General features: G+C 41.4%; 5 protein-coding genes across 5 annotated transcripts; 1 reads left to right on the forward strand and 4 right to left on the reverse strand.

The window, feature by feature from the left end:
- Positions 1-148: 148 nt before the first annotated feature.
- Positions 149-1,462, reverse strand: FPOAC1_000218 (uncharacterized protein; the record flags this gene model as incomplete). Its single annotated transcript, XM_044844837.1, has 1 exon — positions 149-1,462. The coding sequence occupies one exon, from the start codon at positions 1,460-1,462 to the stop codon at positions 149-151; it is 1,314 nt and encodes a 437-aa protein (XP_044710753.1).
- Positions 1,463-2,182: 720 nt separating this feature from the next.
- Positions 2,183-4,708, forward strand: FPOAC1_000219 (uncharacterized protein; the record flags this gene model as incomplete). The annotated part of the gene is made up of 8 exons (XM_044844838.1): positions 2,183-2,607; positions 2,657-3,013; positions 3,065-3,139; positions 3,164-3,314; positions 3,477-3,634; positions 3,688-4,073; positions 4,130-4,374; positions 4,433-4,708. The coding sequence occupies 8 exons, from the start codon at positions 2,183-2,185 to the stop codon at positions 4,706-4,708; spliced, it is 2,073 nt and encodes a 690-aa protein (XP_044710754.1).
- Positions 4,709-5,046: 338 nt separating this feature from the next.
- On the reverse strand, positions 5,047-7,161 carry FPOAC1_000220 (uncharacterized protein; the record flags this gene model as incomplete). The annotated part of the gene is made up of 2 exons (XM_044844839.1): positions 5,047-5,520; positions 5,569-7,161. 2 exons carry the CDS (start codon positions 7,159-7,161, stop codon positions 5,047-5,049), a joined length of 2,067 nt encoding a protein of 688 aa, XP_044710755.1.
- Positions 7,162-8,379: 1,218 nt separating this feature from the next.
- FPOAC1_000221 (uncharacterized protein) lies at positions 8,380-10,042 on the reverse strand (the record flags this gene model as incomplete). The annotated part of the gene is made up of 4 exons (XM_044844840.1): positions 8,380-8,881; positions 8,930-9,033; positions 9,083-9,607; positions 9,659-10,042. 4 exons carry the CDS (start codon positions 10,040-10,042, stop codon positions 8,380-8,382), a joined length of 1,515 nt encoding a protein of 504 aa, XP_044710756.1.
- Positions 10,043-17,323: 7,281 nt separating this feature from the next.
- FPOAC1_000222 (uncharacterized protein) lies at positions 17,324-17,725 on the reverse strand (the record flags this gene model as incomplete). The annotated part of the gene is made up of 1 exon (XM_044844841.1): positions 17,324-17,725. The coding sequence occupies one exon, from the start codon at positions 17,723-17,725 to the stop codon at positions 17,324-17,326; it is 402 nt and encodes a 133-aa protein (XP_044710757.1).
- Positions 17,726-25,398: the final 7,673 nt, after the last annotated feature.

Raw genomic sequence — 25,398 nt, forward strand, 5'->3', positions numbered from 1 at the left:
TTCTAAGTATATGTATTCAAGAGAAAATATTATTCAAGTTTCCCAACGCACAAACGCACGCACAAGTCCCAATATCTCATAATTGATCATGCCTGACAAGCATCAAAAAGCAGACTGGGCTTCAGTCTAGTCGCATTGCGCCTCTCAGCTACTCGGAATCGACGGATTTGCTACCCAGATCACGAGTAGAATATCTACCGGCCTCGATGTGTTGTATCAAAACCAAAATGTTGGTAGTGTTTGGTTTTTCAGCCGGCTTTTTCTTACTGTCTCGACGCTTCTTGTTCCCCGCGTCTATGAATCCAGTGATAGAAGTGACGAAACCGTCGACATCGGCATTTTGATGCATGTCTGTCTCAGTCAAAGCTCCACCAAACTTGATTATACCTCCAACGACTTCAGCGACACTGATAGTGAAAACACCTTTGAGGATGTCTGACAAAGCGCCAAGCACGCGAAAGAGTACTTCCCACCCTTTACTTTCAGCTTTGTGATTCAACATGATCCCTGACACATAGTCAAACCACTCGTCACTAATAGCCAGTGGCGGTGAGAATTTAGGATGGATACGAATCCAAGTCGTTCCACGAGCCGCCCAGGTATATCGCTTAGGCCATGGAGGACGTCCATTCGTTTCCCGCAGGACATGCTCAAAGTGCTCGACTCCGACCTTATTATATGGGTCTTGGGTGACAAATTTACTGTACAGTTCAGGGGAGTTCGTTGTTGTACCATACAACTGCTTAGGGAACAGCGTCAGGGCGCAATCCAGGATATTGACAGGACCATCCTCGGTGTACCAGTCTCTGTAACCAGGGTACTGTTTTGTCCGCTCGGCATAGTCGGGGAGGAGGCGATTGGAGGTTCGTACTGCAATGAAATGGTTGGTGTTGTCGACACCCGTTTTAGTGAAGAGTCCAACCCAGTGGACACCTCCGTAGTGGCCATGGACACGCAGAGAGATGGCCGGGTTGTCCATCTTGGGTGTCCGAACAGCCACAAATCGGTCAAAACATCGACCGTATGCCCCGTATTGCCAGGATAGTCCATAACGTTCTCCGCCTTCATTGAGCACCACCTGCTCATTCTCGTCCTTATCGGTGATCGTGTTCCAATTTGGTCTCGAAGTGACAAAGATTGGTTCTTCCCCTCCTATGGCGATCTCAAGTTCTGAATTGTTGAGGTGAACATAAAAGAGCCAGTAGTCTTCTTTTTCAGAATCGAATACATCTGACCTGTTGCCCTCATTTCGTTTGATACTCGGAGGCATGGTGTCCGGAGGAAATGGATCAGTTTGTTTTGCTTTTCGTTTTTGAAGCTCCAATGTCTTGTTATACAGAGGTAAATCTGTGCCATTCTTCGTTTGAAGCTGGACGTCCATGATAAAATCAACGGGGTAAGTCGGGCCCCGATGTGAAGACGTGGCTTCCAGACTGTCCGAGCTTGGGTTAATAGTATCCATGTTAGAGGTAGAGAGATTGGGTCTGTATGTTGGATGATAGAGTTTGGGATATTGAGGGATGCAAGATCCTTTTGTCGCTCACACGGCAACGAAGTCCTGTTATATAGCAAAATACCAGGAGAAATCGTTGACATGCGCTCGACTTGATAGTGATGTCAATGGTTGAAAAGGTGCCAGATTTCCTGTTTTCTTCCTAAAATCTTATAGCGGTCAACAAAGGTAAAGTGACAACACAAGCTCATGCAACCGATGATTAGTCCGAATACTGGGATTTACGCAGGTAGAAACGTAGATCACTTCTTTTTGTGTACGCGGTTCTGAGACATTCATGCCGGGACACAAGCTGAAAACCGCGGACTTATTCTTTTGTAGAAATGACTGCATAAATCCCTCTTGAACTAAAACACTATCCTGCAACACTACCTAATGATACCTGTGGGACGGACTGATGTATGATAGGTGTGGCATCAGTACAGTTCTTGTTGGCTTTATCGATTCCTTCGAATTGTGGCTCTAGAATACCTTTGATAATTCCACATATGGAGAGATATAATAGGCTTGTTTTGATGCCAAGATCATATCATATTGTGCAAATCATAATATGCAGTATGTATGTAGCGATGTATCGGAATCACAGCCTGAAATGAGGCTGAGCAGGTGCAGAAACACGATGATGGAGGCCTCCAGAACTTATCATCATCTCACTAACAGCGTCTGAGAATGTCGTTCGGATATGGAATCGGAGATGTTATCGCTGTGCTGGGTCTCTTTGAGCGCATCGCTATCGAGCTGCGAAATTACAAGGACGCTCCAACTCACTTCCAGCAGCTCCGTGCCGAACTGGACCTTGTCCACAGCACCCTCAAACATGTCTTGACAATGGAACCCGACTGCATGGAAGAGCTTCAGACACTAGAGAAGATCAGAGCCATCGTTGTACACTGCTCGCAGCCCTTGCAGACCATGGCAAACAAGATGCGGTCTAAGGAAAGCAGCTTAGGGCACTTCAGATCAACGAAAAGTCTTAGCAGCATCGGCGAGAGGCTTCACTGGTCTATGATATCTCAAGGTGATGTAGACGCGCTACGAAAGACAATTCTGTCTCAAATGGCCGCTATCAATATCCTCTTGAGTGTCCAGCAATTGTTCGCAATCCTATGGGTATCAAAAGACAGATAACTAATCTGATTACAGAGCTCGTGTCAAACAATTATCCTTACAGTCCAAAGGCATAGGAGACAACCAATCTGCGATCATCGAAAAGCACGCAAATGTCATAGGTGGACACGCTTCCAATATTCTCAACATTGTATCAAAAACGCAAGCGTCAGTCAACACTCTGACGGTCAATGCAGCCATTCAGGCCGATGCCCAGTCCAAGCAATACAATTTGATTGAACAAAGCATGACTGGAATTGAGAAGAGCATGTTTCAACTGACACGAAAGACCGAAAAGGTTTCAGCAGTAGTCCGTCGCCATGCTGAATTTGTAACTCGTCATGTGAAGATTCTATACTCTCTCATGAAAGATGTGAAGGATTTGTTCGTTTTGTATGTATTCACTTGATGGTTCTAGACCTCATTCGACTGACTCTTAACCAGCCTCGCAAAATGTTCGAGGGAAATGCTTGAAGCGATTGGCAGAAACACGCAAGTATCACGAGAACAACTTGGCATGTCCAATCATTAACAAGACAACAGGCGCATGTTGCTAGATATAAGTGGACAACTGAAAAAGATCATCAAAGCTATCGAGGCGATACCACTCCATCTGACTCTAGACATCGTTCGGCTTGATGATGCCCATGGTGAGAGCTGGGCCCTTCCATTTCAGGCCTGCCAAACCTGGGATGTAAGTAGGAATTATAAACAACCTTTATCAGAGGGGAGTAACTAACAGCAGCAGTCGTTTTGCGATTTGCTTCGGTGTGTAGTGTATGCAAACGACAGGCCTGGCGCAGAACACATCATGCAGAGCCTATTCACTATTACCCATTCAAAAACCGGTTTGCAGATCAACGAGTTGTCATGGGAAGGCATGATAACATCGGGACTACATATTGAGCAGGCCATGCTCGTCAAAAGGGCTGGCCCCCAAGAGACCTGCGTGGATCCAACATGCACAGGGAACCTTGTGGAACATATATTGCAACACGACTACCGTAAATCCTGGTAATCATGATCAGACGAGCTGCCAAGTTGCTGTTAACTGACGTCTTCACTAGCATTAATTGTGGTCGATGGATCATGACAAGTCCAGATTCATCTCCACTTCTAGCCTTATACCGGAAAGATTCAACAGCTGCCACTGGCAAAGATTCGGAGTTTTCCTGTGGCAATGAAACAAAGGTCGGCCCGCAGGCTCCTTTGATGACTGTCAAGGACCAAACAGAGACTTTTCGCAGACTCAAGGTTGTTTACTCCACTGAACCTGTTCGAGATATCAGAGATGCTTTCGAGCGTGTGACTGACAACCCCAAAAATCCCGAGGCGAATGCATTTCTCGGCCTCGTAATGATACAGAAAGCACACAAACCAACAACAGATGACCAAGAAGCTAGAAAACTTACTATCAAGGCAATACTTCACTTACGCACTGCTGTCGAGTCGGGTGAGTTCATGGAAAATTTCAGCTCACATTTCGATCCACGCTAACCCCCCTTTTAGACAGTGGAAACGCGGAGTACTATTACCTAATGGGGAGGGCATATATGCTTTTAGATGTCGCCGAGATGGCGCGGCTATGCTTTCGATACGCACTCGTTTTCCAGCCGGATTGTGCTTTTTTTTGGCACTCTTTTGGCCTTTTATCTTTTGCTACCCGCCAATACGAGGACAATGTCACATTGTTGACTAAAACTCTGAGTCTAGATTCACATATTTATGTTGCTTGGTATAACCTTGGCGTGTTGGTAAGCTTGGATAGCAACATATATTGTTCTGTTTATCATTACTAACGGTCGAAACTAGTTTGACAGCCAGGGCCGTTATGATACCGGCACAGATGCTTTCCAAACATGCTATTATCTTGTGCCGTGGTGGCCTGGAGTTCGGGAAAGATTGGAAGCTTACCATGCATACGTCCAAGATTCAAACGAGAAGCTATTTCGTCAACACTTGTTGCACCACATGATCGATACTAGGATACCCTTTCAGCCACAATGTGAAAGGGGCAACCCCAGTCCTGAACAGGGTACTGGAGTGCAGGGATTCAAGGATAATGTGGAGGGTAATAATGCTCTGTAGAGTTATTGAAAACGGGGTCAGAAAGCTGAGATCCTGTTAGTGTGGGGTGGTTTGACGAAGTGAATTTTAGATTATACTGAAGTCTTCGGTCGAGTTTGTGAAATCCGTTGCGAAGAATCTAACAATAATATCAAATATGGCGCGAAGCACATTTGTAAATCCTCGCATAACTTTCAATCCTTAACCGCTGTGCTAGACACAATTACAACGAGGGCAATTGGTACTAGTGGAAAGCAAAAATGGATACAATACAGTCTAGACAACTATGGAACTAGGTCCTTACATAAACATACAAGTCCTCAGCCTTCAAAAGGAAAGGCAAATCATCCATCCAAGCATCACTGTGTAGTTCGAGCCACATCAGGATTAGTCCTGGGAGTATCATCCCTGAAAGCAGCCTTGCCACCCTCGAAGCTACCCTCTCCATTGCTATGCTGAATCATATCAGCCTGCCCCTCCTCGATACCACCATTATTAACAATAGGTGCGTTGTCAATGGTCATCTGGGGTGCAACATCATACTTGCCATCACCACGCTCCAGTCGGTGCGCAGGGATGAGAATGTTGAAGAAGCGGGGTACAACGAAAGCACCAACGATAAAAAGTACAACCATATGCATGAGAACGAAGCTGTAGATGTAGGGAGGGTTATTCTGATACGTGTTGAGGAACTTGGGGTACGCAAAGGAAAAGACCAAAGCGACGGCAGGACCAGTGACATATTTAAGGCAGATGGGCCAGACCCAGTGGATCTTCCAGTTCTTGCCCCCAGCAGAGATGACATTGTTAAGATCTCTACGGAGTTGTTGGCCCTAGATACAGTCAGTGGTTGTCTTGTGGTTGAATGGGGTGATACATACCGAGTAAAAGGCCGCGTACCAGAAGCGGCTTAGAACAGCATTCTTGCCCCAGAATCGAGGAGCAGGAATGGTAGGGGCTTTGCCGACAAGAGCTGAGATGAGAGAGCAAGCGATGAAGATACCAAAACCAGCACCCGCACCAGCAGCAGGAGTGACAAGATGACCGAGGAGAATACCGATGAAAAGAGAAAACACGTAGCCAGCGTTGTATACAAGGTAGCTGACGATACCGATCTGGTCAACAGGGTCTCTCCATCTGTATAGCGTACAGGCCATGTACGTCTCGGACCATACAGTGACAAAGAGAGCGATGTCGTTGACCCACATGTCAATAGCATCGAGTGTGGCAAAGCCAAATTCACTGCTGTAGATGAGGGCAGTGACTGCACCCAGGATGATGACAGAGGTAGAAATGACCCAGCGAGGAATTCGCTTGCCGAGGTCACTGTCGCAAAGCATGGTGACGAGAACCTCGGCTAGAGCAAACACACATGTAAGACCTAGAAGTACCAATGTGAGGAAGAATAGAGCAGAGAAGAAATTGGCTCCAGGCATCTGAGCAAGAGCCTCGGGGTAGTAGTAAAAGCCGGAGCTGAAGGTGGACAAGGGCGGAACATCGCCAGGGTTAATAGCTAAGAAACCGACGACACCCATGACGGCCAAAGCAGAGATGATTTCGATGGCCGAGTTACTCAGTGCAATGATGAAGGCATCTTGAACAGCATTGGCGTACTTGTTGTTGTATGAGGCGTATGATGTGAAGTAACCGAAACCAACTCCGATAGAGAAGAACATCTGACCAAAAGCGTCCTGCCATACACCAGGGCCCTGGAGAGACTCGCTTCGCCACATACCGACATAGAGTTTGAAACCATCAGATGCATTTGGCAGAGAGAGGGAGCGTATAGCCAAGATACCGATGAGGACGAGAGGCAGGGCCATGGTGACATAGATGACTCGACCTGTAAGGCCGACTCCCTTGAAAGTACACATCCACACGACAGCCCAGATCATCATACACCAACCAAACGTCTCGCCTACAATACCGCGGCCAGGATAGTGTAGCATTCCACCGTCCTCTCCACCGACGGGATCGACATTTCGAACGACCTCTTCGTTAAAGAATTTAATAGTATCTTTCCCATCCCAAGGCAGAGGGCTCTGGAACGACATGCGGAAATAGGCCATGGCGAAAGCCAAGATGGGCACATAGTATCCGACCACACTGAAGCCGTTGAAGACCATGGAAAAACCGATACCTTTTGCACGGTGGTTGACGTTGTTCCATGCAATGACACAGCCACCGCGATAGGCTTGACCAAGAGTAATCTCGAGGATGAGAATGGGAATACCGACGAGGAAGAGGGCGAAGAAGTAGGGGATAAAGAATTGAAGACCATAGTTATTGAAGACGACGGAGGGGAAACGAAGAAGGTTACCCAGACCGACAGCACCACCCATAGCACAAAGCACGAATTGAGATCGTGAATTGAAGTTATCACGACCATCTTCGTCTTTTGCTGAGTCTGGCGCCAGCATCAAGAAGATGCGCTTGGCCATACCAGGCTTCTGGCCTTCAGTGGCTACAGCCATACTGAATTTGTAGGGGGAATAATAAAAGGAAGGTAAGAGTCAAGGAATGATGGTATCTTGACCTGGGGAAATGGAATGCAAGTGAGATCTCTCCTCCACAGGAGTAAGTAGAACGGTGGAGAAGATGGGGCTAGATATATCCCAAACAGAAACACACAATTAAGCATAATCCTAATCACAACAGATAACAAAAGGACTGCAACCAACACTTTGGAGGGGCGAAACCAAGGAACATCCAAAGAGCCAAGACAATAGCCAAGATGGCACAGCAGACCAATAGTCCCTATTCTTGGCGGTTGAGAACCACTTAATACTGACGCCAAGTAAATCTCACAGCACAATCTCCCCTCTCGTGATTTAACCGCCAAGATACAAGATAGGAAGGTAGACAGTCTCATTCCAATTGCTTGTCGATTATTGCACAAGTGGTTGAGTCAGGTATAACGACCATCGACATGATAGAACGCGCCAAGGGAATGCCAATACCATCATCTGGGGTAGCGCTTATCTACGACCTCCCGTTTTCAGAAGGCGTCAAGAACAATCAAGACTCTTGGTTTCTTCTCATAAAGTTCCATCCTTCCGAGAGGCCGTGGGTATCCGATGCTGGTTGGTATCAGCTTCCTGTTAGTTCAGCTTTGGAGATGAGAGCCAAGGACTTGGCTTTTTCTTGGCTTTTGATAACTCTAACCAATACAACGGGGACATGAAGCTTAGAAAGAACTGACACAGAGTCCGTATCTGTCTTTATGTCGCGCCTAGCCGCCACTGCCGCGCCGATTGTGTCTTGCCACACGATGATATGGACCAAAAGGCCAAGGCTGGAGATGAGCCTCACCGTAATTAATAAGGTTTTAGTGGATTAAGGGATGAACTGAACTGATTGCACCCAGCGATAGCCGTATGTAACCATTTGTATCTTGGCATTCTGAGTGATCCTTGAGCATCGGATGTTCCCCTGCTGGTTGAGATTCTGTCACACTGTTTTACGTAATAAACACGCGCTGGAAATTGTTAATCCTCGACTATTTATCTTTCATGTGAACGACAAGAATAAATCCATACTTGGACTTCCTCAATCATCTCCACGTCAAAAGGTCCACCTCCACACTTTAAGGTACAGGGAATATCTGGGGATTTCCTAGCAGGGAAGTTGATGACGCTGAACAACGGCACATCGTGGGTCTTTTTACATAATAATATCCATAATTCTAGCGTCTAGTATACGTATCGGAAATGCTTATTCTCAAGATCCGTCTTATCCAACAAACCCATTTCCCATCCTCTCCTCTGGTTCTCGTCCCCCTCTGTATGATATGCCCTTCTAGACCTATTTCTCATCCACAACAAAACCCAAAGTCCGACAAGACTTGCGACTTGGATAGCAATGCACGTAAACATCATCGCCACGCCAAGCTCATACGTCGGTGCTTGCTCGGTTTTGAAAAAGAACGGACCAACGAAGTTACCGAGACAGTAACCAATCAAGAGAATCGCATTGGTCGTGATCTTTTTCGTATATCCTGCTGTATTAGCCACTGAAACGGCCATACTCAAAGTCCATGTTGCTGTGTAGGAGAAGGACATCCAAAGACATGCGAGACGGGCGTAGGCGTCGCTGTGGGGGATAAAGTGAAGACCCAAGACTCCGACGAGGAATGGGACTAGAGCGAGTAGCATGATTGGAATTCTAGAATTTTGGATAGTTGAAGCTCCCCAGCTGCGGTTGTTAGTGATGTGACCATCATGGAGGCACGCGATGACTTACCATGCTAAGACACAAGCAATCAGTTGAACTGCACCAGAAGGCATTTGATAAAGTGTTGTGGTAAGTGTACTGAATCCAGCACCTTTAATGATTAGACCTTGGAACTATAATTGTGATCAGTTTGTGTTAAACCCATGTGACCAAGAGACTTACAGCTGACAGTCCGCCGTTTGGTGAATTACTCGTAAGAGCAAACAGAAACAACAACCAAGTCTTGAGATCAAACATAGCCTCCCAAAACTGCGGCATCTTGAAATGCTTATTCTCAATACCCGTTCCATTATCCTTGACTCTCGCAACTACACGTGCTCTTTCGTCAGGCGTGAGGAACTTTGCTCGCATCGGAGCACCGGGTAGGCAAAATAAAAGCAAGACGCCCCAAGCAACAGTGATGGAACCCCATATGATGAAGAGCACTCGCCACGATGTCAACGAGGAATTGATGTGTCCGATACCAAAACTGGCGATTCCGGCGATGATGTACCCTATACCAGCGGATCCAATCCATATACCCATTCGTAGAGGCTGCTCGGTTCGCTTGTAGTACATGCTGAAAAGAAGCATAGTTCCTGGGTTAATAGCAGATTCTAATGCGCCTAGAAGGGTTCGGACGGCTGCCAGGGCCGGGAATGAGTGGACTGCTCCATGAGCCATGAGCACAGCGCCCCAAGCAATCACCTGCAGAGTTCAGTACCCGGTCACATTCCCCATGAACAGATTGATACTTACAGTTCCAGACATAAAGTAATTAATCGGAAATCTCTGCAAGAACATACTCGTAGGAAATTCCCACACAAGATATCCCAGATAAAAAATCGCTCCAGTCCAAGAAAACTCATTCCCTTTCAGACCAATATCTTCCCTAAGACCAAACACAGCAGCATAGCTAATCGTATTCTTATCAATAGACTGCAAAGCATACGTGAAGCACAAAAGCGGCATAAGTCGAAGATCCAACTTCCATCTCAAAGCGCGCGCGAGTTCAGGACTCGTCTCAATGTCCTCCGCATTATGACAAAGAGTCAGGGCTTCGGCGGTTGATACATCGTTTATAGTACCGTCTTGGATAGACGATGTATGTTTGAGATCTTCAGGGTATTTTTCTGTCGACATGTTTTCCACGGTTGAACAGAGGGGAGAAAATCATGTGGATTGGGCTACTTCTATGCGCTTTATACATGTGTTTGGTTATCTTTGGTGTATCTGGATGTTGATCATTTAATGTTGCATCGTTTCGCCCCGCGGCAAAGTTGGCCCCTCCTTATCATGGTTCGACGGTTATCTGCATCCTTGGATGTTGGTATCAATAGAGGGTCTTGATGTAACCGCGTAGATAGCAGAACCCATTCTTTAGTTAGTACTTGCTTCAAAGTCCCGCAATGTATCTCATTTCATCCTTAGCAAAGGCTTTCCTGATTTCGATTCTTTTATTATCGTAAACAGTCTCGGGAACTTTTGTAGTCCCGGTATATCTCAACATCTCTTGTCTATCGTTATTTAAACAGGGTTTTGAACTACCAGATCCTTGATAAACGCGGGGTAAGAGTTACTTGTATCCACATCTATCTTTGCTATCATTCCATTATCCCGCGGCCAACTTTATTCACCGCGGGGAACTCTGGCTATTGTGGTATAGTTGATTGAGTGTATTAAAGGTTAAAGAACTAGATATATAAGAGGAACTAGATATATTATAAAGACTATTAATAGATTAAATAAATAAGGATCTAAGATCTTAATACTCCCCTTTAAGCTAATAATAATCTATTTTTATTATCCTTATATAATATTTATCTTTTATAATATCTATTTATATATATTTTTATATAATATATAGTATTATTTTAATAAAACCTAGAAAATACTTTTATAAGTAGAAAATTAAAAAAAAGATAATATATTTATATATCTATCTAGTTAATAATAACCTATTAAAGTATAATAATATATATTTATATATAAATTTTTCTTTATAAGCTATATTTAATATATATATATAGATTTAGCTTATATATATATAATAATATTATTTAATTTATAATTAATTAAATAATAAATATATTATAATACTTTAAAGTTATAGTATATTTAGTTTTTATTAATAAGTTTAAAAATTAAATAGAATTTCTTAAAGGCTTATTAAGAAAATCTTTTTATAAATCTATTAATAATTTAATTAATTATTAAAATATATTCTATTTATATATTATTATTAATAATCTATTCTTAAATATAGTATTATTAAATAGTAATATATTTTATTTTATAATAAAATTAAAGGTTTTTAAATAGGGAATTAATAGGGACGCATAATACTTTTACTATAGACATATAACCTTATAGACGCATAACTTTTTAAGCACTTTAATTAGCCAAGCCCCGTATTTATTAATACACCTTAACCCTTCCTCTTTAATCAATTATTCCTCCTATAAACACTTATACATCAGCCAATCAGGACAATTCTAATGTTATTATCAATACTATAGATCATTACCTTTATAACCTAACCTCCTAATAAAGTTAACGCTGCATCATCATCAGATATCAATGCTTTAGCATCACAATAGTCTCTACGCGCCGCCAATCGTACAACTCTAAGTCTAAGTTATTTAACACAGCAGAGCCGCCTCAAAAACGCGCTCAACTTAGCAGCCAACGCATCCAGCTAAGCCGACAGCATAACTTTCGCCCACCTCTTTTAACGAATCCACCGCCGCCCTATCAGCATTATCCTGCCTCTCGAAATAACCAATAGACCTCTCCTATTAGCAGTACACCTAGTATTAGCGATTCTTATAGGTTTAGGGATATCAACGCTCTGGATAATATCTTTACTGCAGTCCCTGATCAATTCTCAACCATACCATCGCCTCATCATTCCAGACCCAAGTCATCATTCGAGCTCCAATATAACCATACAATAACCCTCCGCAATAACTTTCCTCGTAGAACAGATTAACAAAATATTTATCAAGTACCTATTCCTAGACCAGAAACCAATCCCTTCTAAGGCTCTCCTTATAGCTCGTTAAAAGTAACGCGGGTACCTATAGTACCTAAGGTAGAATTCCAGCGTGCCTTAGGGCTAGTCTAAGATATTATTAGTAATAAGCAACGAATAATAAGGCAATGCCTTAAGTTCTTTAATACTATATGCAGTTAGCAGGAAAGATAGGGCTATTCTCCTTTAAATACTAATAAATACGGCTCGCCTCCGGCATACTCTCCTCGCGAAAGTCAGCACTCTTTAGTTCCTATTCCCTCTTTACCTAATCTAATCGAAAGCTCCCCTTCGCAGCAATCCAAGTCCCCGCCTCCAGACAAAATACCGAATCCTCTAATCCCAGGTAACCCAGCCCCTACAGAGAACGCCCTTTATAAGAACATTCATGTCACGGGCTGAGTCCGGCGGTACGGGTGGACAGGGAACGCTTCGGGCGTAATAGGTTCTATTGCTACGGATAGGCACTGCAGGCAGGTCAGGCTCTATTAACAAGACGTAGCTCAAGGAGCTACGTTCAGGATCTGACTGGCGGTCTAACTAAGGTTACGGCGATAACGCTATCGCCACGTGATCTGATCCACTTGTGGCTCTAGGGTAGGTTGGTCTGACTTCGAGCTGTGACAGTGCCCCCCTCTTTAGCATCGAGCTCTGCCGAGACGGGCTACTGTGGTCCGGGCTTGTCAGGGTATCTCCTGTGGAAGTTCGCCACGATCTCTGCAGAATTCTCCACGTAGGCAGCAGGGACTTCTGTTGGGTCTGCATATCCGGCCCATTTCACAGTATACTTCAGCCTGGGGCGGCCTCCTCGGCCTCGTCTGTCCCATCGGGAATCCACAATGTCTTCAACCTCCCACTCTTCCACTCCTTCGGCTTCTACTGGCGGTGGCGGGTCTACGTTCTGACCGGGCAGCGGATTGGTGGCAGCTGGCTTTAGCAGGCTCGTGTGAAACACGGGGTGTATCTTCATGCTGGCGGGCAGTTCCAGTCGATAGGCGTACGGGGAGATGACCTTGCCGATCTTTAACGGGCCGATGTTCTTCCAGTCTAGTTTCTTCTGTGGCCTAAGGGTCTTGATATTCCTGGCGTCTAGCCACACTGGAGTCCCCCTACTTGGTATCGTCGGGCAGGTCGTCTGTGTCGGTTCGCTTGGGCTTCGTAACGGGCTTGTGCGGCAATGCTTTCTGATCTCAGGTGCTCTAGGATGTCGTTCATCGTCTTTGCGAACTGTTCTGCGTCTCTAGTGGCTGGGGTTCCTCTGACTGTAATCGTGGGTTCAAAGCCCATTCGCGGGTGGAATCCATAGTTTGCAAAGAACGGAGATACGCCGGTGGTTTCGGATTTCAGGGAGTTCGCTGCGAACTCGGCCAGGGGGAGCCATCGGTTCCAGTCGTCCTGTAGGTATGACACGTAGGCTCGCAGGTACTGTTCCAACACAGCGTTCAGGCGTTCAGTCTGTCCGTCGGTCTCAGGGTGGTAAGCGGTGGATAGTAGCGAGCTGATCGACAGTTGTTTGGTGAGCTTCTGCCAGAACTCCGCTACGAACTGGGGTCCCCGGTCCGATACTATAGTCTGTGGGAGCCCATGTAGCTTCCACACTTCCTTCAGGTAGTAATGGGCTGCGTCTTCGGCATCGCAGGTTCCTTTGCATGCGATGATATGTCTCATCTTGGTCAGGCGGCAGGCTATAATCAGGATGGCGTCATTTCCTTCGCTGGGCGGCAGATGTGTGATAAAATCCATTGACACATGTTGCCAGGCTCGTTCGGGGATAGGCAAGGGTTTCAGCACACCTTGCTTCGCTTCTCGGGCTGGGTTGGCTCTTCGACACGTATGGCAGTTCTTAACCCATTGTTCGATGTAGGCCAACATTCCGGGCCAGTAGTAATCCCGGGAAAGCAGGTCATAAGTGCGGGCACGACCTGGGTGTCCTGCTATAGGGTGTTCGTGGCAGGCTTTCAGCAGGGCGGTCTTGAGGGCGTCGTGGCTCGGGATATAGATGCGGTCCCGGTACAACAGTCGTTCCTGGACGATCTTGCACTCTGCAAGCGTAATCTTCGGGTGTCGCGGTGCGTCGGTCCTGAGGGCTTGTAGTATCGACTGCAGGTCTTCATCGGTCTGGTATCCTTCGTTCAGCAAGCGGTCGATCTCTTCTGGTAGCTCTATTGAGAGTGACGGCTCCTCGGGTGTTGGTGCGGGTTGGTTCTGTTGTAGTGGGTGGCGGATGCGGGCTCTCTGGACTCGTAGCGGCGGAAGTTGCCAGTTCTCTTTCTTTAGTACCACCTGGCTTTGGTGCGCTAAGCGCTCATCCCCCCTCTTTAGGGAGGTCTTCTGACCTCCTGGTCAGGGCATCGGGTTTAACTCCCTGTTTCCCAGGTCGATATGTGATCTGGAAATTAAATCGGGACAGGAACTCAGACCAGCGGGCTTGTCGTCGGTTAAGTAACTTCGTCGTCGTAAAGTACTCCAGGTTCTTGTGATCCGTGATCACTTTTATCGGTGAGGGTGCCCCTCCAGTTCGGGTCTCCATTCTTCGAAGCAGCGAATAATGGCCATGAGTTCCTTATCGTAGATCTCGTAGTTGCATTCCGTGGACGTATGCTTCTTGGAGAAGAAGGCTACCGGGTGCAGCCTTCCGTCATCGTCGTATTGCGACAGCACACCGGCGGATACATAGTCAGAGGCGTCTGTCTCCAGGATTACGTCCTTCGTCCAATCGAAGGGGCGTAAGATCGGTGCTGATGTGAAGGCTCCCTTCAAGTCTCGGAAAGCCTTTTCGCAGGTTTCGTCCCAGACGAACGGTACGTCTTTCTTTGTCAGGTGGTTCAACGGGGCTGTAAGCTTAGAGAAGTCACGGATGAACCTCCTGTAGAAGTTCGCAAATCCTGTGAAAGCTTGTACATCTGTCAGGCAGGTCGGGGTTTGCCAGTTCTTAACAGTTTCGATCTTTGCAGGGTCCATTCGGATGCCGTCTCGTCCCACGATAAGGCCTAGGAACTTGGTTTCCGTAACCATGAATTCGCATTTGGCTGGGTTTGCGAATAACCCGGCAGCTCTCAGTTTTTCAAGCACCATCTTTAATTGCTCGACATGTTCTTCTCGGGTCCGGCTATAGATCAGGATATCGTCCAGGTACGCAGTGCAGAATATATCCAGGTATTCCCTCAGCGCATCATTAATGTACCGCTGGAAGGTCGCGGGGGCTCCTGTTAGGCCGAAGGGCATAACCAGTGACTCATATAATCCGAATCGGGTGCGGAATGCTGTCAGGTACTCCTGGCCTTCCTTGATACGCAGATTATTGAAGGCCGATACGATGTCAATACGGGAGAAGTATTTCATACCAGACAGGTTATTCAGGGATTCTTTGATCAGGGGGGAGCGGGTAGCGGTCCTTAACCGTAATATTATTCAGGGCTCGGTAGTCCACGCAGAAGCGTAGACCACCGCCGGGTTTCTTGACGAATAGTACCGGGGAGGCTACAGGCGACGAGCTTGGGCGGATGAATCCTTTACGCAGATTCTCGTCTAGCCACTCTCGTAGGGCTGTCAGTTCGTTCCGGGACATTCCATACAAGGGTCCAAACGGCAGTTTTCCTCCTGGGGTTAGCTCGATGTGGTGGTCTCCAGATCGGTGCGGTGGTAGCTTCTCTGCCTCCTTAGGCGAGAAAACGTCCTGGAACTCTCGAAGTTCTTCCGGCAGCACGAATGCCTCTGGCTCAGGCTTAAGCAGGTAGTCCAGTTGCTTCAGGGTGACGGTGAAGAGGCGGTAACGGTCCTTCTGGCTGTATATTCGGGCGGTTCGCAGGGAAACCGGGAGGATATCCTTTCCCTCCAAGGCTGGTGGGATACTCCCTTTCATCTGGCGCATGAACTTCTTCGGGACGGTCTGTAAAGCCTTAATCCTTGTAGGCTTGGTTGGGGTGTTGCAGAATTTCTGGCAGTACGGGCTGTTAAATGTGAACGTGTGGGCCGCGAAGCCCACCTGCGGGTCGTGTTGCTTTAGCCAAGGCATTCCCAGGACAATAGGGTAGCTGGCTAGCTGGGTCACGTAGAAGATCATGCTCTTCTGCTCGTGATCGGCAATGCGGAGTCCGGCGCGGACGTAGTAGGCGACCTTCCCGCTCTCGGCAGGTCGCCCGTCGAACACTTCAATCTCGAAGGTTCTCTTCAGGGGTCTAAACTTCAGGTTCTGGGACTTAGCCCAGCTCTCGTCGATAAACCCTTTTCCTTCCGCTCCGCTATCGGTCATAGCGTAAGACGGAATTGGTTCTCTTCCGGCCACATTGAGGCTGGCAGGCAGTATCATCAGGTTCGAACGTTGGTTGTTCTCGTTCTCAATCGGGATTCCATGAACGGAGGCGGCGGACAGTTTAATCTTCGGTACAGTAGGTGCGGGGAGGGGAGCCTGGCGCCGACTTAAGACAGGCTCACCCCGTTTTCCTGGCGTCCTCGGGAGTGTCTAGATCGGCGGGAACTGGCGCGGCTGGATGTAGGCGAGTGTGGAGACGGGGGCTGGCTGGTGCGGTTGGGGCTATAAGCGAAGGTGGCTTGACGGAGCCTGGTTGGACGTGTGTCAGGTTCGGGACAGTCGCGGAGGTAGTGGTTGGCTGAACCGCAACGGAAGCACTGGTTGTTCTCCCGTCGTTGGTTAGGGCGGTTATAGCGGCGCTGATTGCTGAGGTCCATAGGTTCTCCGGCTGGTTGGCGGTTTTCGGGGGGGCTTCTCCCTCTACGAGGCGATGGGGACTTCTTTCGGAGTGTCTGGGGGTACTCCTTCAGCGGCATATTCGTCTTTCGTGACGCAGGCTGTGGCTCCGCTGCGAAGCGGCGTCGTCGGTTTTCCAATTCTTGTAGGAAGGTGGCTAGGTCGTGATATTTATAGCTAGGCGGTGGGTTGTGTATAAGCATTCCGCGTAGTTCTCGGGAGACAGCTTGTTCCAACAGGGTAGGGAGGGCCTCTTCTGACATTTCTCCTTCCAGCGCGAGGCGTTGGAACTCGGCGAAGAAGGTGCTGAAATCCTTGTGAGTCTGGCGAAGGCGGAATAATTCGGCGCGGGCATTATTGATCCGGTTCGGGTCTCCAAAAGCGCGTTCTAGTAGATCGATAATATCCTGGTAGTCGGGGAGTTGGCATTCACCAGCTTTAATGTGCGGTAGGACTTGTGCATAGGCGCGTCCCTTAAGACGGCCAGTTACATAGGACATTCGGGCGAGGCGTGTCGGGAATCGGTCGTGGTTAGCTTTTAGTTTTGAGTGTATCTGGGAGACGAAACGGCGTAGGTCGCTCCGTTCGCCCTCAAACTTGTCAGGGTCGGGTAATCGTTCGGTAAGACTGGTTGATTCGGTAGATCGGGAAGAAGGCGGAGGAGTCGTTCCCATAGGAGTCGCTACACGAAGCTCAGCGGGAGCGCTAGTCTCGGGGGTTCACGGATAGTAGGTACGGTAGGTCGGGTGGCATCGAGGGCGCGACGTTCGGCGAGGCGGGCCTCGAAGATGTCGTCGTCCTTCCTCTTTAGGGCCTTCTCGTGTTGTTGCTCAGTGTACTCGAGCTGGGCTCGGGCAAAGTTACGCTCAGTGGTGATTTGTTGCAGGGATTGTTCGAGTCCTTGATGTTTATCCTTCATGTTCTGGGTCTCATTCTCCAGCTGGGATATACGGTTCTGGGCGTTCTCGGCGTAGGTATAAACGTTCCGGAAGTATTCGAACCAATCGTCTAGGTGTTCCGGGGCATGGTCACGGAATGACTCGACGCTGTCCGGCAGGAAGGGCGGGAGCGGGCGGGCAGACATCGCGTTCGGTGTCCAACGGTTAGGAGCTACGTAGTGTCACGGGCTGAGTCCGGCGGTACGGGTGGACAGGGAACGCTTCGGGCGTAATAGGTTCTATTGCTACGGATAGGCACTGCAGGCAGGTCAGGCTCTATTAACAAGACGTAGCTCAAGGAGCTACGTTCAGGATCTGACTGGCGGTCTAACTAAGGTTACGGCGATAACGCTATCGCCACGTGATCTCATCCACTTGTGGCTCTAGGGTAGGTTGGTCTGACTTCGAGCTGTGACAAAAAACTATTAAATTAATAAAAATCCTATTAATTCTTAAGCTAGAAATACTAAATTAGTAAATAATATAAAAACTTAAGATAATAAACTAGATTAAAATAGTAAGCTATAAATACTTCCTTATAATTATAAAAAATAGTTTTAAATTAATTAAGAAATTAATTAAAGAAAAAAATAAAAGTATAATTAATATAATTAATATATCTTATATATAAAAATAGAAATATAAATAAAGTAAAATCTATAATAGTATTAAGAATAAATTTAATTTTATTTTATATTCTCTTATTCTTAAGATAGAAAATAATATATTTAATTTATTTAAAACTCTTAAATAAAACTATATACTATAAGGTAATATAGTTTTCTAAGAACTTAATATAAAACTTTAATAACTTATACTTAATAATTATATTAATATTATTAATTACTTTAAATAAGCTTATAAACTTTAAAAATAACTCTAATTACTATATAAGATATATTATATTAATAATCTTTTCTTTATCTAGAAGTTTTTTAATAAATTTAATCTTAATTATTAAGGTTTTTATAAGAACTTCTTTTAATAATATTATCTTATTTTATAATAAAATTAAAATAATATAGAATTTATTATTATTATCTTTAAAATAGCTATATTAAAAGCTTAATAAAAGGAATACTTAATATAATAATAATTTAAATTAAACTTAATTACCTTTATAATTAAATAGTTTCCTATTTATTAACCTAGATATATATACTTATAAAATAACTATTATTATATATACTATAAAATACTAGGTTACTTAGATAGATAATATTTTTTTCTCTATCTAGAGCTTAAAAAGAGATTAAATAACCTTAATTTTTATAAAATAAAAAAAGTCTAATTTTAATAAAGATAAGATAATAAGAATATTAATTAAAATAAATTAGCTATAATTATATATCTTTACTTAGCCTATATTAAATTATATAATCTTAATATTAATAAACTTATTACTAAATACTCTAGCTAGACTTAACTATAAGATAATATTGCCTTATTATAATCTTAATTAACTTTATTTAAGATAATATAAGTATTTTAATAGATTTATATCCTTAATAGTAGTACCTCTTTATATATATTCTATTAATATAATAAATTTATATTATTAAATATATATAATAGTAATCCTATTAATAGAATTATAAATATATAAATTATATTAAAAAGATAAAGTATATATAAATTATATTAAAAAGATAAAGTATATATAAATTTAAACTTAAGAATATTAAATCTTTATTATTTTAATAATATCTCTATATACTAAATATATATATTAACCTTATTTTTATCTCTGCCTTTAATAAAGATAAAGCTATTATAATATTTAAAAAAGAAAAACTATTATAATATATTATAATTAAATTATTTTTATTATAATTAAATAATATAGTATTTATATTATTAATAAGAATAATAGCTAAATAGATATTATTCTAGTTAGCTTTTAAATTAATAATTTTAATCTCTAATTATAATATAAATATCTTACTTATTTTAATAAATTAAATATTAAATACCTTAAATATATATTATTAAGTATTTATCTTATTAAGGAAGGATATATCTATATATTATACTATAAAATAAAGATATATAAAATAAAATATATATAATTAATTAAGAAGAGGATATAACTACTAGAAAGCCTATATATAGATATTATTAATCTTTTTCCCTTAATAGGTATTAATAGAGAATACTATTAAGCTATTTTTATTTATAATTATATAAGTATAATATAGATTTTCTTAATTAAATAGAAATTAGAACTTAAGATATACTTTTATAAGCTAATTTATAACCTTAAGACTTAAATATAAATTATTTAATACTTTTACTTTAATTATAAAGGAAAGAATATATTTTATTTATTTTAACTATTTTATAATAACCTTAGAATTAAGATTCTCTATATAATAATAAAATAATATTAATAGAATAAACTAGCTAATATTTAGAATTATATCTTTATAGAAAAACTTAATTTAATATTAAAAAACTTAAAATTAAATAAAAAGTAATAGCTATATATCCTTAAGATAATTAATTATCTATATAATATTAGCTTAATCTTAAGTATAAAGATAATACTATATAAAGTATAAAATAATAATAAATTAAACCTTAAATATCTTTATATCCTAGGTTCTTATAGATATATACTTTTCTTATTAAATTAATAAAAGAAACTAAAGGAAAAAAGTATTTATTATTATCTTTTTAGCTATTAAGAAAGTTATAACTATATTTTCTTAGATAATAATAATAATATCTTTATTATTAATAATATTAACTTTATAGAATTATAAAATAAAAAGAAAAAAGACTTAAATCTATATACTATCTATTAACTTATAAATATATAATTAAGAATATAATTTATCCTAGATAATATATTACTATTATTACCTTAATATATACCTTAATAATTATATATAAGTATAATATATATAAGTATAATATATATAAGTATTCTATATATAATTCTTTTTAATATATATATAAATAACTTATATATAAATAACTTTAATATAAATAATTTAAATATAATTAAATATAATATATAAGACTAGAATATATATATTCTTATATATAACTTAATTATTATTACTTTTCTATAAGGAATTAAATTAATTAATATTTATTATATACCTTAAGATATTATTTAAAATTAATTAGAACTTTATTTACTATATTAAAATATATATAATATAAACTATATATTTAATACTAATTAAAATATTAAAGATAATAGAATTAACCTTTTTATTAAAATAATATTTATATATTTATTACTATTTATTTAAAAGGTAAATATTATTAAATTAAAAATATATAAATAAGTAATATAAAGTATATATTAAAATAAATAGATAAAAGTAATAAAAAGTAAAATAAAGTTATTAAATAATAATAAAATATAATACCTTATATATTTACTAGTAAATATATAACCTTTATAAGGGAAATAAGTCTATAAATAGAAATATAATATAAATAGAAATATATTATATTATAAGGCCTATTTTATTATCTAAGGCTTTAAATAATAATATAATATTAATTACTATAAGACCTTTATATTAATTATAAAACCTATAAGTTATAAACTTATCTTTATAATTATTATTACTTTTAACCTTAAGGTAAAATAAATAGATATTAAGACTGCCTTTCTTTATAGTAATATTAAAGAAAAAATCTAAATTAAATAACTAGAAAGCTTTAATAATAAGTTAAATAGAAAATATTATCTTAAGAAAGTATTATATAAATTAAAATAATTACCTTATATTTAATATAAAATACTATTTAAATTCTTTACTTTCTTTAAATTTATATTACTATATATAAATATAAAAGTCTTTATTTAAGATAATATTATTATAATTATCTATATTAATAACTTACTTATTATTAAACTATTAAAGTCTAATATTAATAATATTAAGAAAGCTCTATTTAAATAATTCTAAATAATAAACTTTAGACTATATAATTATTACCTTAGAATATTTATTATTTAATTATAATATAAATATAAGCTATTCTTCTTATAAGAAGGATATATTAAGAAAATCCTTATAGACCTTAGGATAGAAGACTATTTAATAGTCTAAGTTTTAATTAACTTAAAGGTTTATTTTAAACTATTTAATAAAGACTTTACTATATCTTAAGATAATAAGATATAGTATACTAGAGCAATTAAATTACTTATATTTAGACTAGGCTAGTAATACTAAAATATAATATTTAATATCTAGATATATCTTTAATATTAAAAATAAAGTAATTAACTAGAGCTTAAGATATTAATTAATAATTATATTATTATTTACTAAAGCTAAATATATTAAATAGATATAAGCTATAAAAGAAGTAATATAGCTATATACTTTTATAAATAAACTCTTTTATTATATTTAATAATATAATAATATTAAAATTATAATTATATATAAAGATAATTAAAATACTATTATAATATTTAAAGGGAATTGATAGGGATGCATGATACTTTTACTACGGATGCATGACCTTATGGACGTATGACTTTTTAAGTAATTTAATTGGTTAAAGAAATATTACCTTACTAGTACTTCTATAATCCCTGCAAGGAATAATCCCACCTAATAATCCTACTATAACTGTAGAAAAGAGGTTATTACTAGGTCTGGTCTTATATAAAAGATATATCAGAGGGATTATGAATTTAATTCTAATATAGGTTATATTTATCTACCTATAATAACTCCTATTGACTTCTTGTTCTTCGCATACTTGCCTAAATTCTCTGTTTACTTGCGCGAATGCCTGTAGTATTCTTAGCCTTAACGTAAATAGTTTTACCTATTGTGGTCCCTTGAGTAGCGATAGTTTCTTGGCTTTTATTCTCCCTTTCTAGGGTTAACTTATTCTGGCTTTTGGGTGGGCGGCCACGCTTTCTCTTTTGGGACCTAGGCGCTTAGGACTGAGATGCTTAGGACTGAGATGCTTGCGGCTGAGATACTAAGGCCTGACTGCTTTCTTGAGATATTGTAGAAGGTATAAGGTCTGCTGGCACTCCTTGCTTTGTATTCTTTGGCTGCCCTTTAAGAGATGTAGTAATCTTTAGGTTAAGGATCTTTTGATATAGATCTTAAGAGGATATTTCATGAAGTCGCCAGCGAGGGTGAATATCCTACTTTGTGAAAGCTTTCGTAGAGTATATACGTGAGTGAATTATATAATAGTATAGTATACTGAGTTCAGTTGAGATAGAGTACTTATCTATATATAGGTTAAGGGGCCTAGGATTAGGATTCTTTCTAGTAGGCAGTGCTTTACGTGCCTATCGGTATTGGCTCTTGATAAGCTTTAGACACTTTGATGATGCAAGGGACTGGAGCTTGCCTAAGTAGTCAGAGCTTGACCTAAGGAACTTACGATCTCGAAGAACCTCGTCGTTTCCGCAAGTATCTTTAAAGTCATGCTCTTGATTATGTAGCATGTCCTGCATTGCTTTTACTAACTTGTAAAGATGGCTTATCCTATTTAATAGGTAGCTCTTGATGTTATTATTGCTTACCTCTGTACCTGAGGTCATATGGATGCCGTAGTTTAGGTATTTATGAATAAAGCAATGGGCCTATTAAGTATAGACTGGCATGTAGGTGTTAAAAAGATACTGCAGAATAGGGCGTTGATTATTAAACTCCTTATAGAGAGTAATCTATACTTTCTTATGTACTTCTTTGGTCTCTGCAAAGAGAACCTGCTTCTATATCTGGAGGACCCCCTGATAAGTATAAAGAACCTTAGAGGAGGATTTAGCTGAGATAAGTGCGTAGTTATGCAGAGTTAAAGTAGCTTGGGGTTCGGTAGGTTTATCTACTTTACTAATATCTAGGCTATTGCTATTCTCTGGGTTCTTAACCTACTTCTGCTTTAACTGAAGAAGAACGTTGGAGTTAACATGATGAATACAGAGCTGCTGCTGGACCCCAGGAAACTGGTTATCTAAGGCAGCCTTTATTGAGTTATTAAAGTCTGTGATAATAATAGCTGGTTGTTGTATTAAGTGCTCTGATAGAAGAGTGGAAACGCTTTCTGCAAGAAACTGGAATCCTTCTTGTCATTCATTATTAATAAGACTAAAGGCAGCATTAAATACTATGCTAAGACAGGTCTGCCTGGTTACTTGGAAGAGTGGGAGCTTGAATCGGTTAGTATTATATGTGTTATTGAGGCTGATTACCTCTGGGAACTGCTTCTATATCCGGATATAATAGGGGAATATCTAGACAAGGCCTAGAAGATGGCTAGGCTCGTCTAGTGCCCACTTTACAACATAAGGAACTCTTTACTCATTAAAAAGCTTAAGTAAGGCAGCAGTAGGTAAATAGCCTATAAGCTTCTCTTGGCTTACTAAAGCCTGAGTATTATAGATATCCCGTTGTGTAAATATTAACTCGGGATATTGTTTTTCCACGATAGCCTATATATTCTGCGCTTGAATGCTAACTTGGCGGCTAATAGATTTGATAGTTGCCTTAACTGGGGAAGTAAGGCGGCGATAAGATGGATGAGCTGATGATATCTTACTTAGAGGATGATTATGGGTGTGATGTTCTGTATCCTGATGTTGATGGAGAAACCATTTACCCTCCTTAAGAGCCTCTGCAATAACTAGCTACTTATACCTACACTTTCGTGACTTCCTCTGACGAAGACCAGAGCCTCTACTTGGTTAAGGATCCCTGTATCGATCATATTGAATAGAATACTGTATTAGCTGTCCCTTATAAGAGTACTTATTATACTTTGCTATACTAAAGCTATGCTCTTTTGTAAAGAGTTGAATTGTCACAGCTCGAAGTCAGACCAACCTACCCTAGAGCCACAAGTGGATGAGATCACGTGGCGATAGCGTTATCGCCGTAACCTTAGTTAGACCGCCAGTCAGATCCTGAACGTAGCTCCTTGAGCTACGTCTTGTTAATAGAGCCTGACCTGCCTGCAGTGCCTATCCGTAGCAATAGAACCTATTACGCCCGAAGCGTTCCCTGTCCACCCGTACCGCCGGACTCAGCCCGTGACACTACGTAGCTCCTAACCGTTGGACACCGAACGCGATGTCTGCCCGCCCGCTCCCGCCCTTCCTGCCGGACAGCGTCGAGTCATTCCGTGACCATGCCCCGGAACACCTAGACGATTGGTTCGAATACTTCCGGAACGTTTATACCTACGCCGAGAACGCCCAGAACCGTATATCCCAGCTGGAGAATGAGACCCAGAACATGAAGGATAAACATCAAGGACTCGAACAATCCCTGCAACAAATCACCACTGAGCGTAACTTTGCCCGAGCCCAGCTCGAGTACACTGAGCAACAACACGAGAAGGCCCTAAAGAGGAAGGACGACGACATCTTCGAGGCCCGCCTCGCCGAACGTCGCGCCCTCGATGCCACCCGACCTACCGTACCTACTATCCGTGAACCCCCGAGACTAGCGCTCCCGCTGAGCTTCGTGTAGCGACTCCTATGGGAACGACTCCTCCGCCTTCTTCCCGATCTACCGAATCAACCAGTCTTACCGAACGATTACCCGACCCTGACAAGTTTGAGGGCGAACGGAGCGACCTACGCCGTTTCGTCTCCCAGATACACTCAAAACTAAAAGCTAACCACGACCGATTCCCGACACGCCTCGCCCGAATGTCCTATGTAACTGGCCGTCTTAAGGGACGCGCCTATGCACAAGTCCTACCGCACATTAAAGCTGGTGAATGCCAACTCCCCGACTACCAGGATATTATCGATCTACTAGAACGCGCTTTTGGAGACCCGAACCGGATCAATAATGCCCGCGCCGAATTA

Source organism: Fusarium poae, chromosome 1 (assembly GCF_019609905.1).
Source record: "Fusarium poae strain DAOMC 252244 chromosome 1, whole genome shotgun sequence".
Taxonomy (NCBI): Eukaryota; Fungi; Ascomycota; class Sordariomycetes; order Hypocreales; family Nectriaceae; genus Fusarium; species Fusarium poae.